This window comes from Lemur catta, chromosome 13 (genome assembly GCF_020740605.2).
Source record: "Lemur catta isolate mLemCat1 chromosome 13, mLemCat1.pri, whole genome shotgun sequence".
Classification (NCBI taxonomy): domain Eukaryota; kingdom Metazoa; phylum Chordata; class Mammalia; order Primates; family Lemuridae; genus Lemur; species Lemur catta.
In genome coordinates this window covers 21,892,589-21,906,320 of record NC_059140.1, presented here as the reverse complement: position 1 = coordinate 21,906,320, position 13,732 = coordinate 21,892,589, and the positions used below count along the sequence as shown (strand labels likewise).

The following is a 13,732-nucleotide window of genomic DNA, read 5'->3' as shown; positions in this document are numbered from 1 at the left end:
TTGGCTATCCATGTTTTTGAGAACAGAAAGATGAATTGTTCCAGTTTTGTTAGACCTTAGTTAGTTGCTGATATTGTGAAGGAGGAATCTACTTTTGCTGTGGAAAGAAAAGTACAGTAGAATTGTTGTTATGAAGGCCAGCCACTCTTGAATCTCATCCGAGACAATTCTGTATCATATGGAACCTTTATATTTCAGAAGCATTTTAGAAAGTCATAGCAACTTGATTTTTGCCCTTTGCTCTTTCATTAATTTAATAATTAAGAACAAGCCAGGTGAAGTGGCATGTACCTGTAGTCCCAGCTACTTGGGAGGCTGAGGCAGGAGTATCATTGCTTGAGCCCAAGAGCTTGAGGCTGCAGTCAGCTATGATTGTACCACTGCCCTCCAGCCTAGACAACAGAACGAGACACCATCTTGTAAAAATAAATAAATAAATAATTTAAGAATTTTTGCTACCCAACATCTGGTCCATAAGACTGTAATTGAACAAATACAATGTTCTAATTTCAGTGCAGTTTTATTTTTTTATTTTTTAAATGTTTTATTTTTAATTATTATGGATACATAATAGTTATACGTATTTATGGGGTTCATGTGAAATTTTAATACAGGCATATAATGTGTAATGATCAAATCAGGGTAATCACCCCAAACATTTATCATTTCTTTGTGTTAGTAACATTCTAATTCCACTCTTTCGGTTATTTTGTAATATATAATAAATTATTGTAAGCTGAAGTTTCCCTATTGTGCGACCAAACGCTAGATCTTATTCCTTCTAAATGTATTTTTGTACTCATTAAGCATCCCCCTTTTAACACCCCGTACCCCCTAACTATCTTTCCCTGCCTGCGGAAACCATCATTCTACTATCTCCATGAGTTCAATTAGTTTTTTAGCTCCCACATATGAGTGAGAATATGCGGTATTTATCTTTCTTTGACTGGTTTATTTTACTTAACATAATGTCTCCCAGTTTCATCTATGTTGTTGCAAATGACAGGATTTCATTTTTTTGGTTGAATAATATTCCATTGTGTTTACATACCACATTTAACCTATCAGACACTTAACCTATCAGAGCAGTTTTTGATTTAAAAAATATTCCTGGACTTTTTAGACTAAAAGATTTTGGTGCTTTATGGAGTTGGCGTATTTGACCAAAAGAATGAAGAGAAATTAGTGGGAAATGGATTTGTAATTAATTTGTAAAATTTCATTCTTGTCCAAAGGGACTTTTTGGATTTGGGCAAAAGACCTTTTTGATTTAAAGTTATGGAGGGCAGGGTTCTAAGGCTGGCCGGAGTAAGCCAGAACTGGGAGTCAGTCTGTCTCCTGGGAAAACAAGGACAGCAAGCAGGGCATGTCATGCCTTCCCTTATTGTTTCCTGAATCTTATTAGAAAGCTGAGGGAAAGAAGTTTTTGGTATACAGATCTACACAGGTAAGCTTGTCAGGCACTTATAATCAGAGTTTTATTTTAAAGCATGTTATAAACTGTTTTGCTGTCTGAGTTCTGGACTCTTGTATCTACATTTTAATTTTTAAATTGATCTTGTATTAGTGTCCTAGGGTTGCCATAACTAAGTACCAAGACTGGGTGGCTTAATCAACAAAAAATTATTTTCTCACAGTTCTGGAGGCTGGGTCCGAAATCAAGGTGTCAATGGGGTTGGTATCTTTTGTTAGGCCTCTGTCATTGGCTTGCAGATGGCCATCTTCTCCCTGTGCCTTCACATAGTCTTGCCTCTGTCCTGTGGGCTATCCATGTCCTAATCTTCTTTTTCTATAAGGACATTAGTCATATCTGTTTAGAGCCTGCTCTAAATGATCTCGTTTTAACTTAATCACCTCTTTAAAGACCTTGTCTCCAAATAGTCATTTTCTGATGTACTAGGGGTTAGGACTTCAACATAGGAATTTTGGGGAGGACAAAATTCAGCCTGTGAGAGTTCCCTTATCCTTTCTTCATCTGGTTATTCTTGTTGGGGCTAACAGGGGAGCTCTATAATAGAACCTGTTCCATTTTCATGACCACTCTTGAATACAGCCATTATTTTCAAGGTGAGTTTACAGGAATGGTGTGTTGGGGCCTATTTCCCAACAAGCCTTTTATCTTTGAGTCCTATAGATCAAAATCTATTTTGAAATCCTATATTCTCAGGAGGGAGAGCTTCAAAATTTTAATAGGTACATGCTAGATTCTGCTCTCGACAAAGCATCTCTCTGAATGGAAAAAGCAGAACCAAAAATAATGGCATCAGCTATCCTTTCAGGCTGGGATAACAACAAACTAAAAAGAGGCCTATTATGCCAAACACCATTATGAAACGGAATTTTATATAACAGGACAATTTCCTCATATTTCAACAGGTATCACACCTAAACTGCTTTGCTGAGTTGAGTCCAACAAATTCTGCTTACAGAAGATAGCTTTCACAAACCAGTTTGGAGAGTTTAGACTTGATGTATTTCATAAAGATGTTACTTAAAATTATGTTAATTTAAAGTAACATTATTTGGATATGAAAAATTCTTACTCTTCTCTCACCATGTACATCTTGTGAGTATCTCATGCACTTTCTCTTTAATGACATTGGAGTATTGAACAAGTTTGTGCATGAGGAGAGATTTTGTAAATTTGAAAGTGCCATGCTGATGTTAGTTATTATGAATGGTGGATCTTGTACTTTTGAGGGCAGCATCTGCTTTGACACCACTCACCAGCTGCCAAACAATTACAGCCCCAAACATCTCTCCATTCAAAGAATTTTGAATACTTCTCATCAGCCTGCTTGTTCACGGTGGCCAAGTTAACACACATTGCATCCTGCTTCTTTCCACACTTTGTGACATTTTCCTCTTTTAGACTTCTCTGCGTGTTAATTTTCATTCAGAGTTAACTCAGGTATATAATTAAAATTTGCCTGAATCTTCCTGCCCTTGGGGAAGACTTGCCTATTATTTAGTTACCTATTCTTAAAGTTTCAGGAATTATTAGATAAATATCACATTGAAATATTTAAAAGTTTAGGTCAGAGAAAACATATTGAACAAATTATCCGCTGTCGGATAACTATTTTTATTTAACACAGTGGGAGGATTCTGACTGAAGAGAAAAGAATGTTGATCAGTCAGATATCTTTAATAATGTTTTATAATATGAAAAACAAGTCTTTCTAGTGACATTGCTTTTATTTTTATTAACTTTTATTTTGAAATGATTTCAGACTTACAGAAAAGTTGCAAAAATGTTACAAGGAATGTCTGAACACACTTCACTAACATTTACCACATTTGCTTTGTATTTCTATCTGTATCTATATTTTCTTTACCTGAAATGTTTCAGAGTAAATTGCACGGCTAGTGCACCTTTACCCCTAAATATTTGTGTATTTCCTAGAAACAAGGAAATTCTTTTGAATAATCACAGTACCATTATCAAAAATCAGGATTTTAACATTAAAATATTACTATCATCAAAGCTACAGACTATATACAAATTTTTATCTTTGGAAATTATCTCACTAATGCCTTTTGTAGTGAAAGAAAAAAAATTCTTGTTCAGAGTCTTACATTGCATTTAGTTGTTACATCCTTTATTTTTTTTCAACCTGGAACAATTCCTTGGCCATTTTTTTTTTTGTCAGTTATGATCTTGACATTCTTAAGGAGCACAGGCCATTTATTTTATAGAATGTCTCTTGTTTTAGGCTTGTCTGTTTTCTCATGACTGGATTCAGTCTTTGTATTTTGGGCAGGAATATTACAGAAATGATGTAGTCCTCTGAGCACCACACGGGGGAAAAATGTCTGTTTTTCCCATTATTGGTGACATTGGCTTGGTTAAGGTGGTGTCTCTGGTGTTTCTCCGCTGTAGATTACTTTTCATTAATAAAGTATCTTACAGGGAGATAACTTTGAGACTGTAAACATCCCATCCAATGTTGACTCACTAGTTTTAGCATACTTCCTAGTTTGTACTCAAGGAGGAATAGGCTAAAGATGACAATGGCAGTGTCAGAATTTATGATTATAATTTTTAGAATCGTGAAGATACATAATGACTATATAGTGCCAGAAAGATTTAGTTCTAAGTTTATTACTATTGAAATTTGATAAGTTAAGCACTCAGAGATGAAGCAAACCCTAATTTACCTCACAGTTGCATTTGACATGCTTAGTTATTTTTTGGGAGATAAATTTGAAGCAACAGATTAGTAAGAGGGAGTGGTGAGAGGTCTAGACAAAATGGTAATAATGACAGCTTGGTGGTGACTAAGAAGACAAAACTAAATTAAAGCAGCAAATAGATTTGTAAAAAGCTACCCATTTGTGACCATCTAATGTAGGCATATTTACATACTCATTCTAGTCCCCAAGCATGATTATGTCCCATAATATGGCATTTCGTGATTGTAGTTTTCTGTACCTGTTTGAAGAAAAGATTTATGGTGAGCTAAGGGTATTATTACCAATAGAAATGGATCTATCAGCTACTAATAGACCCTACAGTGTGGCACTACCTTGACGAATATATCCCCATCAGAAATTTGTGTTTGAAGATTCAGGAATTATAACTTGGTTGGGCTTACTCCTGTTTTGTGTGTGTGAGGTTTTTTTGTTGTTGTTAAGGCTTACTCTTGCTGACTAAATCACAAGATTTATATATTTGAATGCTAATGTATTCATCTACAATACAAAATAATTCTGTCTGGTGGGTGGATCCTCGATTCATGTGTTTCTTGAAACAAGCACATTTCCGTTGGAAAAGCATATAAAGCCAGGTTCTCAAAAATTTGCCTAGTGAGGATGGAGTTACAATAAGGGAATTCCATTTTGTATTTGGAATGTTTAAGGCATTGTTTCAAAAAATGTGTTCCATGGACTTCTCAACTCTTAAAGATACTCTCTGCAAAAGTAGGAAGAAACGCTGTACAAGATCCTCCTCTTGGACAGTAACAAGGCATATGGACGTATTAATGACTTGAGGAGTCTTTCTTTAAAAAAACTTGTTTAATTTAAATTAACCCAGTGTTTCCCAAATAGAAGTGACACAACCCCACCCCCCTGCAGTAGTGCTCAGAACAGATGTTTATTAGCATCAGTAATAGTTATTTACATTTTTCTTCTAAGTGGAACAAGGTGAACTTGTTCATTTACCAGACAACAATTTTTCATTCTTATTTTCTTTTTATAGCTTTTTGGTCCTAGTTAACCATCTTCACCTCCCTCACTTCCTCTTGAATGGTATTTTGGCCTGGGAGTCATTTTGTTCCTTTGTATATTTCTGTTCTGACCGCTTAAGTATTGAGGTTAACTTGTTGGGGGAAACCATTGCAATGTTCTTGGGAGTGGGGGAGATATGTGATTATTTAGACAATGTTATGCTTATAAGATTCCTGATGATAATAATAATAATACAGAGCATCAAGGAAATGTTTCACGTGTCCTATGGAATAGCTTTGGAATTCTGTATTTAGAAACATTTTTTAAAAAAATGTTTAAAATTGTAAGTTTTACTTTAAAGAAGATATATGTCTCTTACCTGATAAATTCAAACAAGTTAGACTATTTTGTGGACTTTGACAATACTTGTCAATAAGTGGATATTTAAAAAAAATTCTATTAGTAATTATTTTACCTTTAACAGCTGGTTATTTTAGTTATTCACTTAGTTGCTTTTATTTTTAATTACTTGTAGCTCACTAATTTAGATTGTAAAGTGGTTTGTTCCTGTTATATAACTCTAAGTTTGAAACAAAGTGGGTTCGTTTTTGGACCCCATTCCAAGTGGGTCTAATGTACATATTTTTCTACCCAGTTATAGAGGTATCTTCAAAGGTGAAACAGAGCCTCATAATAAATTTGGTTCTTTAAACCTTCATGGTATTATGTTTTAGAAAAGACAACTGTGCATAATTGTATAGCCATTTCTATTTACTACATGCTTTCATGTACATTTTTCCATGAGGAAGAACAGGAAGATAACATCATCTCTGTAGTGACATAAATTCCAACCCCTTCTCTACCACTTAATATAGGTGTGACTCTGGATTTGCTGTTTATTCATTAACACATTCATTCAATATATATTTGTTTGCCTTGTATATAATATGTACTTATTTGGGCACTGGTTATGGAAAGAGGAAATTGAATTCTTAACTTTTAAAATTGTTTTCTCACCTAACGGGTGTATTGGTATTAATACATAGTAAAGCACCTGGTGCATAGTAGGTTTACCTCTTGAATAGTTATTGTGCTGAGATGCTTTCTCATATGAAATTGATTTCTAGCAATATTAGAGGGGCTTTATAGCTTTATTATTAATATATTTATCATATAGAGTTTTGTTTCTTGCAAAACCATAATTTATTTTCAAATACATATATTTTTTAACTAATAAGATCTTTATTTAGTGTCACATTTATTTTGCAAAGGGTAGATGCTTATTTTAATGATGATTTGTCATTAAAATTATGTCAAAATGTCTTAAAATGTTGTCGAAACTGTAAACAAACTCATAACACATACAGAGCTAATTATGGATACCATCTGTTTATTTTTACAAAGCTTTTTTTTTTTTTTAAGACCATGGCATTGTCTGCTTATGATAAGCTTCAAGATTATTATAATGACTAAGTCCTGTCCTTCAATTAGTGTAGTTGAAGATGGGAGGATAATTCATTTGTTCACTGACCTTTTCCTGTGTCAGAGTGTATGAAATATGACATGTCATGATAAACTATTGTGAAGTACATTTAGAACATACTTAATTTTTACAAAGAAAAAAAATTATCCAAGCAGCAGATGTGGCCGCAGTTTTATTTGTGTTTTTAAAACTTACTCAAGATTTTAGATGAAAGATTATCTGCTCTTTTCCAGTGCCGTGAGTGATTTTATTTTAACTCAAATTTAAGAATTTGTAAATGATTGATCAAATTTATAATGACATGTATCCCTGTTCATGTACTTATATGTCAGTGCATGTTTTTGTACACATGTTTCCCATGTGTTAGCGTGGAAAGCCAGGTATTCCCATGACAGCATCAGACAAAGTAGTTATCAGCAGTTTGCTGAGAGAGCAGAGTGATTTCACTAGCTCAGTTTTGCTATTGTGCATGCTAAGCACTCCCCTAGTCAGTCTGGAGGGAAAGCAACCTGAAGGATCCATCTGCTCCTTTCTGCTACACTGCATTGATGCAAGATTACGCTAATCTGGCTGCTTGTCAGGACAGGTTAGTGAAAGCATGCAAGTGGGTGAGACAGGGTAGACCAGCGCTTTGGAAAATCATAAGCTGCCCCTCTAGATGCCATGTTAAGTGTAGCAGAATATGTTAATTATCAGCTACGTTGAGGATTTCAGAGAAGTAAATGTGGTTTTCAGTTAAGAATTAGTTTCAGAATTAAGATTGTTAGACATTATTGAACCACGTAAATCAAAACTGGGAAAAGTAACAGTTTAAAAATACTTTTTAGGCACTAGTTTTTTGTATCATGATTTGTGTACTGTATTGTGTTTATTTTTTCATTTTATTATCCTAGCTAGATTTTCAGTCAAGTATGATTAAATGTTAAATAAAAATAATCTCATTCTACCCAAAAACTTTGGGGATTTTTCTTGTTTATTTGCGTTACCTTTTTCTACACCTATTGACTGGCAGATTTTGGCCTTGCAGGTTGAGCATCCTGTCACAGAATGCATTACTGGCCTGGACCTAGTCCAAGAAATGATCCGTGTTGCTAAGGGTTACCCTCTCAGGCACAAACAAGCTGATATTCCCATCAACGGCTGGGCAGTTGAATGTCGGGTCTATGCGGAGGTAAAATGAATGATGTTGGGAGGAAGGATGGTTGTTGTGTCCAGAGTCATGAGACTTGGTTTAGCTAAACAACAAGGTAAAGTTAGGGTTTTATAACCTGTGTCAAGTATTTAATTATGTAATCCATAATTAAACCAGAAAAAAAATTAGATAATTTTGACATAATTCAAAATAGCTTTAGAGAATTGTGTTTAATTAATTCTCATATGTTTCTGGATAGGGAAATAGCTATTAATCTGTTAAGAGGCAGCAAAGCATTAAATATTCTTGAGCTTGAATGGACCATGGTTTTTGTTTTGTTTGCTTTCAAACCACATTAGCAAGAAATAGCATTTATTAATATTTCTGTGGGTTTTTTTTAAGCACCTGGCTTGGGTACATGTTAGCTGTTGATTTGACATTTACTTAAACTTTTTTCCAACAATTAAAAAAATAATTTTGTCCTTTATGATTATATGAAAGTAACAAAATGTAAATTATAAAGCTTTTGGTAAAACATGTATTCAATTCATAATCTTTATTATGGGCTTTACTCATAAACTCTCAGGCCAATACTTTTATATTATTTTATAACTATAAAAATCAGATAATAGAGCAGTCAACATCTGAAAATCCCTTTCTGAAATGATTAAAGCAAAAATGCAAGGTAACATTTGTGCCATCTTTTACTTTTAGACATCAAAGATGTCTGTCAAAATAAAAAAATCAGTATCTATGTTTATAGGTACTGAAAGTTGTTCTAAATATTTTTTAAGGAGCTTAAATACATATTTTGGCATGGTTATATTGCTCTTGTTTTTTATCATATTTTAAGTGGTATTCTTTTCTTACTATGACACTGAACTCACCTATTCTGATGATCTAAGATATTTACAAATGAAGGGCATATCTACTAGCATGTGCAAAGTTTCTTTTCAGGTCTTTATTTGAAGAACACAAATTCTCAAGTTTTACCATATGTGAGCTGTTTTGAGAAGTAAGAAAAACAAATATCTTTAGTGCACCACATTTGTTGTTCTGAACTTGAGTATGTTTTGATGTAGGGTCTAGGTTATTTTATTTTTGCCCAAGGCATTCTAAGAAGCTTTATAAAAAGTTGGAATTTTACCAATTTCAATAGAGTATGATCAAGGTCAGGCTAAATTCTGCTTACAATTCTGTTTCATTTTTAAGTGCATTTCTAAGTTGCCTAGAGTATAAGACAATAATATTCTGAAATCTGTGATTTGGTAAATATCGTATGTTGAAAATAAACCTATAAATGCTTATTCATTATATAAATATTTAACCTTACTTGTGCTGATTTATATTTCAAAGACTGTACTTCTTTTCCTTTGAACTTTCAGGATCCCTACAAGTCTTTTGGTTTACCGTCTATTGGGAGATTGTCTCAGTACCAAGAACCATTACATCTACCTGGTGTAAGTCATTAAGCTGTAATACCAACTGAGGGGCTAAAATCTTGATTTATGTTATACTTTTATGTTAAAGCATGTCAACAGCAAAGGGTGTAAATTGCAGGACAAGTGAAATTCATGGGGAATCACAGTTTTGTGTTTAAAACAATTTTTTTTTTTTTGATATTTTATAGTGTTCAGGAATGTCAGAATTCACTTGACAGGGGAAGTCTGGAGATATCTGATGATACTAATATGATAGTTTAGAATGTTCCCAATTCTTTCAAAAATTATAATCAGAAAGATCATGAATCCTAAGAATGGGAAATGACTTCTTTGTGTTACAATTTAATCTTTTCAGTAAATCTAATCCAGCTCCCCTGTATGGTCACATGTCAAGAGATTCAAGCACAAAATCAGCTCGTTAATTGAAAAGGACTAAGGAAAACAGTGTACCTCATTCTGTTAAGTGTCTCAGACTTTAAGAAGTATATATTATTTATATCAGTTAAAAGTAATCACTGTCCACTTCATTGCGTAGTTCTGTATTTAATAGCTGTTCTTTAAATAGTTTTTGTTGTATAAAAAGAACAAGGACATACCCTTTCTCTTAATCAAGGTAATAAGTGCATATCTATATGACATTATGTTAGCTAGTGGATGACAAGGCTGTACCATCTGTGAATATGATTATTCAGTTTGATTACTGGCATGAAGATGGTGAAAGATTACAGGAAGAATTCTAAATTTGAAGATGTTATTAGATATATGATTTATTTCACTTTTTAAATTGTTTTTGCCCATGTGCTTTCTAAAGGGACTTGACCCTTTCTAGGCTTGGAGACTCCATGCTGTGTTCAAAGACTGAAGGCAGAAAAAAAATTGTAAAGATTTAACAGACATTATGTGACATTAAATAGCAGATGAGAAAACAAGTATCACAGGGACATATCTAAACACTTTTTTAATCAAAGAAAAAAGTATTAAATAAGAATTCATACTGATTACTCTAGTTGTTAGAAGTTTTCACCATGTTGTAATAGCTAACAAGATGTCAAACATTTTGCCCTTGCAAGTTTTTGCAATTTGCAATTTTCAAACGTGAGACCTGTTGAAAGTACAAGTGATAATGGACAAACTATACCCCCTACAGTCTTTGTCCCACCAAATCTTTCTTCAATTAATGCTGCAGCAGGAGTTTTATGTAATAACATTTGCAGTTGTGAGCCATCCATAGAAAGAAAAAACAATTAAAATGCCTTAAATGTTCTGCTTACTGCTGTTATTTGCTTGTGTGAATGTTGCATGTCAGCTAAATGGACCAAGGAATAGATAAAGTGATTGGGTGCAGGAGAGTGCACACTAAGCTTTGTCTATCATTATTGCTGGGAGCGATCAAATTGATGTCAGCAGGACAGTAGATGCGTTGACAGCTGTAATTATGTATCTCCATGGTGATCACTTTTGGCCTGTCATGGAGGCCCACAAGTCCCCTCCCTTGGAAGCATTTAATCAGATTGGGCTGTCACTTGTCAGGTAGACATGGCGGGCTGGGAGTTGTGCTTAGGGGGAGAGGTGAATTGAGAATCAAGGGTGGGAGACGCCTGATAGTTTCACAGGGTCTGCTGTGGTACTGAAGAAGGAAATTTTAATTGTGCTAGAGGTTTCTGAGCAGTGGTTTGAGAATCTCATACAGAGGTGCTTGGGTGTTTTTGTTGTGGTTTTTATTGTTTGTTTTTCCTTCTTGCCTTATTAAAACTCGATCAGTCAGTTTACCTTAGGAAACCATTTTTTGGCTCTTACCTTTTTTGGTCACAAGAATACATACTTAAGAGTTAACTTGTGGTTTGTGCTTTTTCATGTGCTTCGTTATACCTGAAATTTATTTATATGGCAAAGATGAAGCTTTTCGTTTTGATCTTTGATCACCGTAGCTTGTAAATTTGTTGTTTCAGACCACAATTTTGTTCTCATACATTTGGTTCCACCTCCATTTGACTTTATTCTTAAGGCTTTTAATACAAATGTTTATAGCCTTTGTTTCCATGGAGGAATGGAGACTTGATTTGACTTTTAATTTGTTGTTAAATATTACAATATGGCTGATTATTTTTTGGAAAAAACTGTAAACAGTAAATAATCAGAGTTTTAAACTGTCACATGCTCTGTGACAATTTTAACTTGGAGATATTGATTTGCTTATACAAAGAGATACGTTGATTATATATATCTTGATTTTATCCTATGTTTTTAAATTAAAATGACATACCTTCTGTCACCATAATTTTAGTAAATAACAAAGACATATTTAGAAGCCCTAGGTAACTTGACTTTTAGGATGATATTGTTCAAGGTAACTGAAATTTTAAGTTAAGAACTATAGGAGAAGCGGCTGGGCGCGGTGGCTCACACCTGTAATCCTAGCACTCTGGGAGGCCGAGGCGGGCGGATCGCTCAAGGTCAGGAGTTCGACACCAGCCTGAGCAAGAGCGAGACCCCGTCTCTACTAAAAAAATAGAAAGAAATTATCTGGCCAACTAAAATATATATAGCAAAAATTAGCCGGGCATGGTGGCACATGCCTGTAGTCCCAGCTACCCGGGAGGCTGAGGCAGTAGGATCGCTGAAGCCCAGGAGTTTGAGGTTGCTGTGAGCTAGGCTGACGCCACGGCACTCACTCTAGCCCGGGCAACAGAGCAAGACTCTGCCTCAGAAAAAAAAAGAACTATAGGAGAAGGTAATATTCTTATTGTCTATGTTATTTTATTAATGTGTTGAACATCAAAGTTCTTCACTAGCTTTGTAGCAGTTTATGTAGCAAATGATAGGATATTTTTAAAGTCAAAAGTTTTAGAACTTGTATCAATCTTAGTTTTAAACATTGCTTTAGCAAGCATGCTATGGTTTTAAAAATGACATGGTGGTAAAATTTGCTCTTTAACTATGTGGTACTAAAATTAAGAAAATGAAAGCTCACGGGTTATGTCACCTGATTGCCAGTTACTGTTTTGGGACTGTTAAAATGTGGGGAAAAGGTAGATTGTGGTTTTACTGCTTTTAAAGCTTCTCTATTAATTTTTTCTAATTTTTATCAACACTGTGCATTCCATAGAACTTAAGTTTATGTCCTGAAATATGTTTTAAATCAACATAAATCCAAGATAATTTGTAAGTGTGCTGAATGACTTTCATTTAAAATTAAGATTTTTGTATATAAATATGAATACAAATAAAAATGTCCATTTTTTTGTGCTTACAAATACAGAAATAAAAGCCTTCCAGGTATGTTAATAATGTTACCTTTTACAACCTTACAAAGAGAATAATAGTAGTGTAATTTTTTTTTTAAGAGAATGAAACTGTGGCCCATCTTCTCATGTCACCATATAATAAAGCCATCATCATACCCTCATGTGGATATCCTAGACAAGAGGTTCTACATGTGGTCCCTTGATAATTGCCCAAATTAAAATATTAAAGGCCTAACAGCCTCTGTGTTGACCTTTTTCCGCCTTGCTGCAGACAGATGAGCTGCTGTTTATTAGGAAGGCTTCTTCCCACAGGTGGAGAGCTACGTGAGCTTCCCCTCTTTTCTTCCCACCCCTTTACGATGTTGGGCATCAAAGTCCTGCTGTTCTCTCAGTTTCGATTCAATTCCTCTGTCCTCAAGACCCCTAGGATATGCCTGGCAGTCTTACGTATTTTGATTAGCTTTTAAATACTTCAGATTCCAAAACTTCATGATAATTTAATAAATATTCTGTCCTCAGCAACTGCTCATTTGAAAAGTTTTACATGGCTAACCTCTGTGCCTTACTGCTGGTATCAAACTGGGAGATGAAAACAAGAATCAGCGATGTACTAACTCGTTGGCTGGTTAACAGCAATCAGGCTCTTCAAAAGAATATTTTGAACTCACGCTATTTTTCCCCCCATGAAAATCGCAAAATCAGAACTCTAATTGGGGCTGTGTCCTTATAAAGCAAAGTGGTGGGAAAAGCTGTGTAAACATTAAAGCCTCAGGGGACTAACAGTAACAGAAAATAGTGTTTTACAGTTGAGAGAGTGAGGCAAAAAAGGAAAGTGTTGCAGACATGAAAGGCCCAGGCTTGAGTTCCTATGGAGGGAGGAGCAGGCTTGACCAGGGATTCATTCACTTGCACTCTCAGAAGAGTGCAGGTGGGGAGTGCGGTTAGCAGGGGCCTCATCCATGCTTTGCAGCAGCTGGAAGACACCATCAGAGAGCCAAAAACCACATCCTGGGCATCCTAGCATAGTGATGCAGAAAGTTGGTTTTGTTTTGTTTTGGTTTTTGCTGTTTCTTAGTTTCTTCATTTAGTGGCAGAACGAAAAATACGTGTTGTATTGCATAGTAATAGATCAAGATCATTTGGTCTTTATATATTTTTTAGGTTGTTTTTTTGTTTTCCAGACGCTGAAATGTTATTTGAGATTGAAATTCTCTATCCGTTTTCTCCATGGAAATTAAATTTGTGGTTAAAAAAAATA

At 34.6% G+C, this 13,732-nt stretch overlaps 1 protein-coding gene across 2 annotated transcripts in view; it reads left to right on the top strand.

Moving 5' to 3' along the window:
• PCCA (propionyl-CoA carboxylase subunit alpha) overlaps window positions 1–13,732 on the top strand; it is a 364,494-nt gene that overhangs the window by 160,591 nt on the left and 190,171 nt on the right. For both annotated transcript variants that reach the window (XM_045567353.1, XM_045567354.1), the window contains 2 exons: window positions 7,683–7,826; window positions 9,173–9,247. In XM_045567353.1, the coding sequence (XP_045423309.1) occupies window positions 7,683–7,826; window positions 9,173–9,247 (219 nt within the window). The remainder of the gene's footprint in view (window positions 1–7,682; window positions 7,827–9,172; window positions 9,248–13,732) is intronic.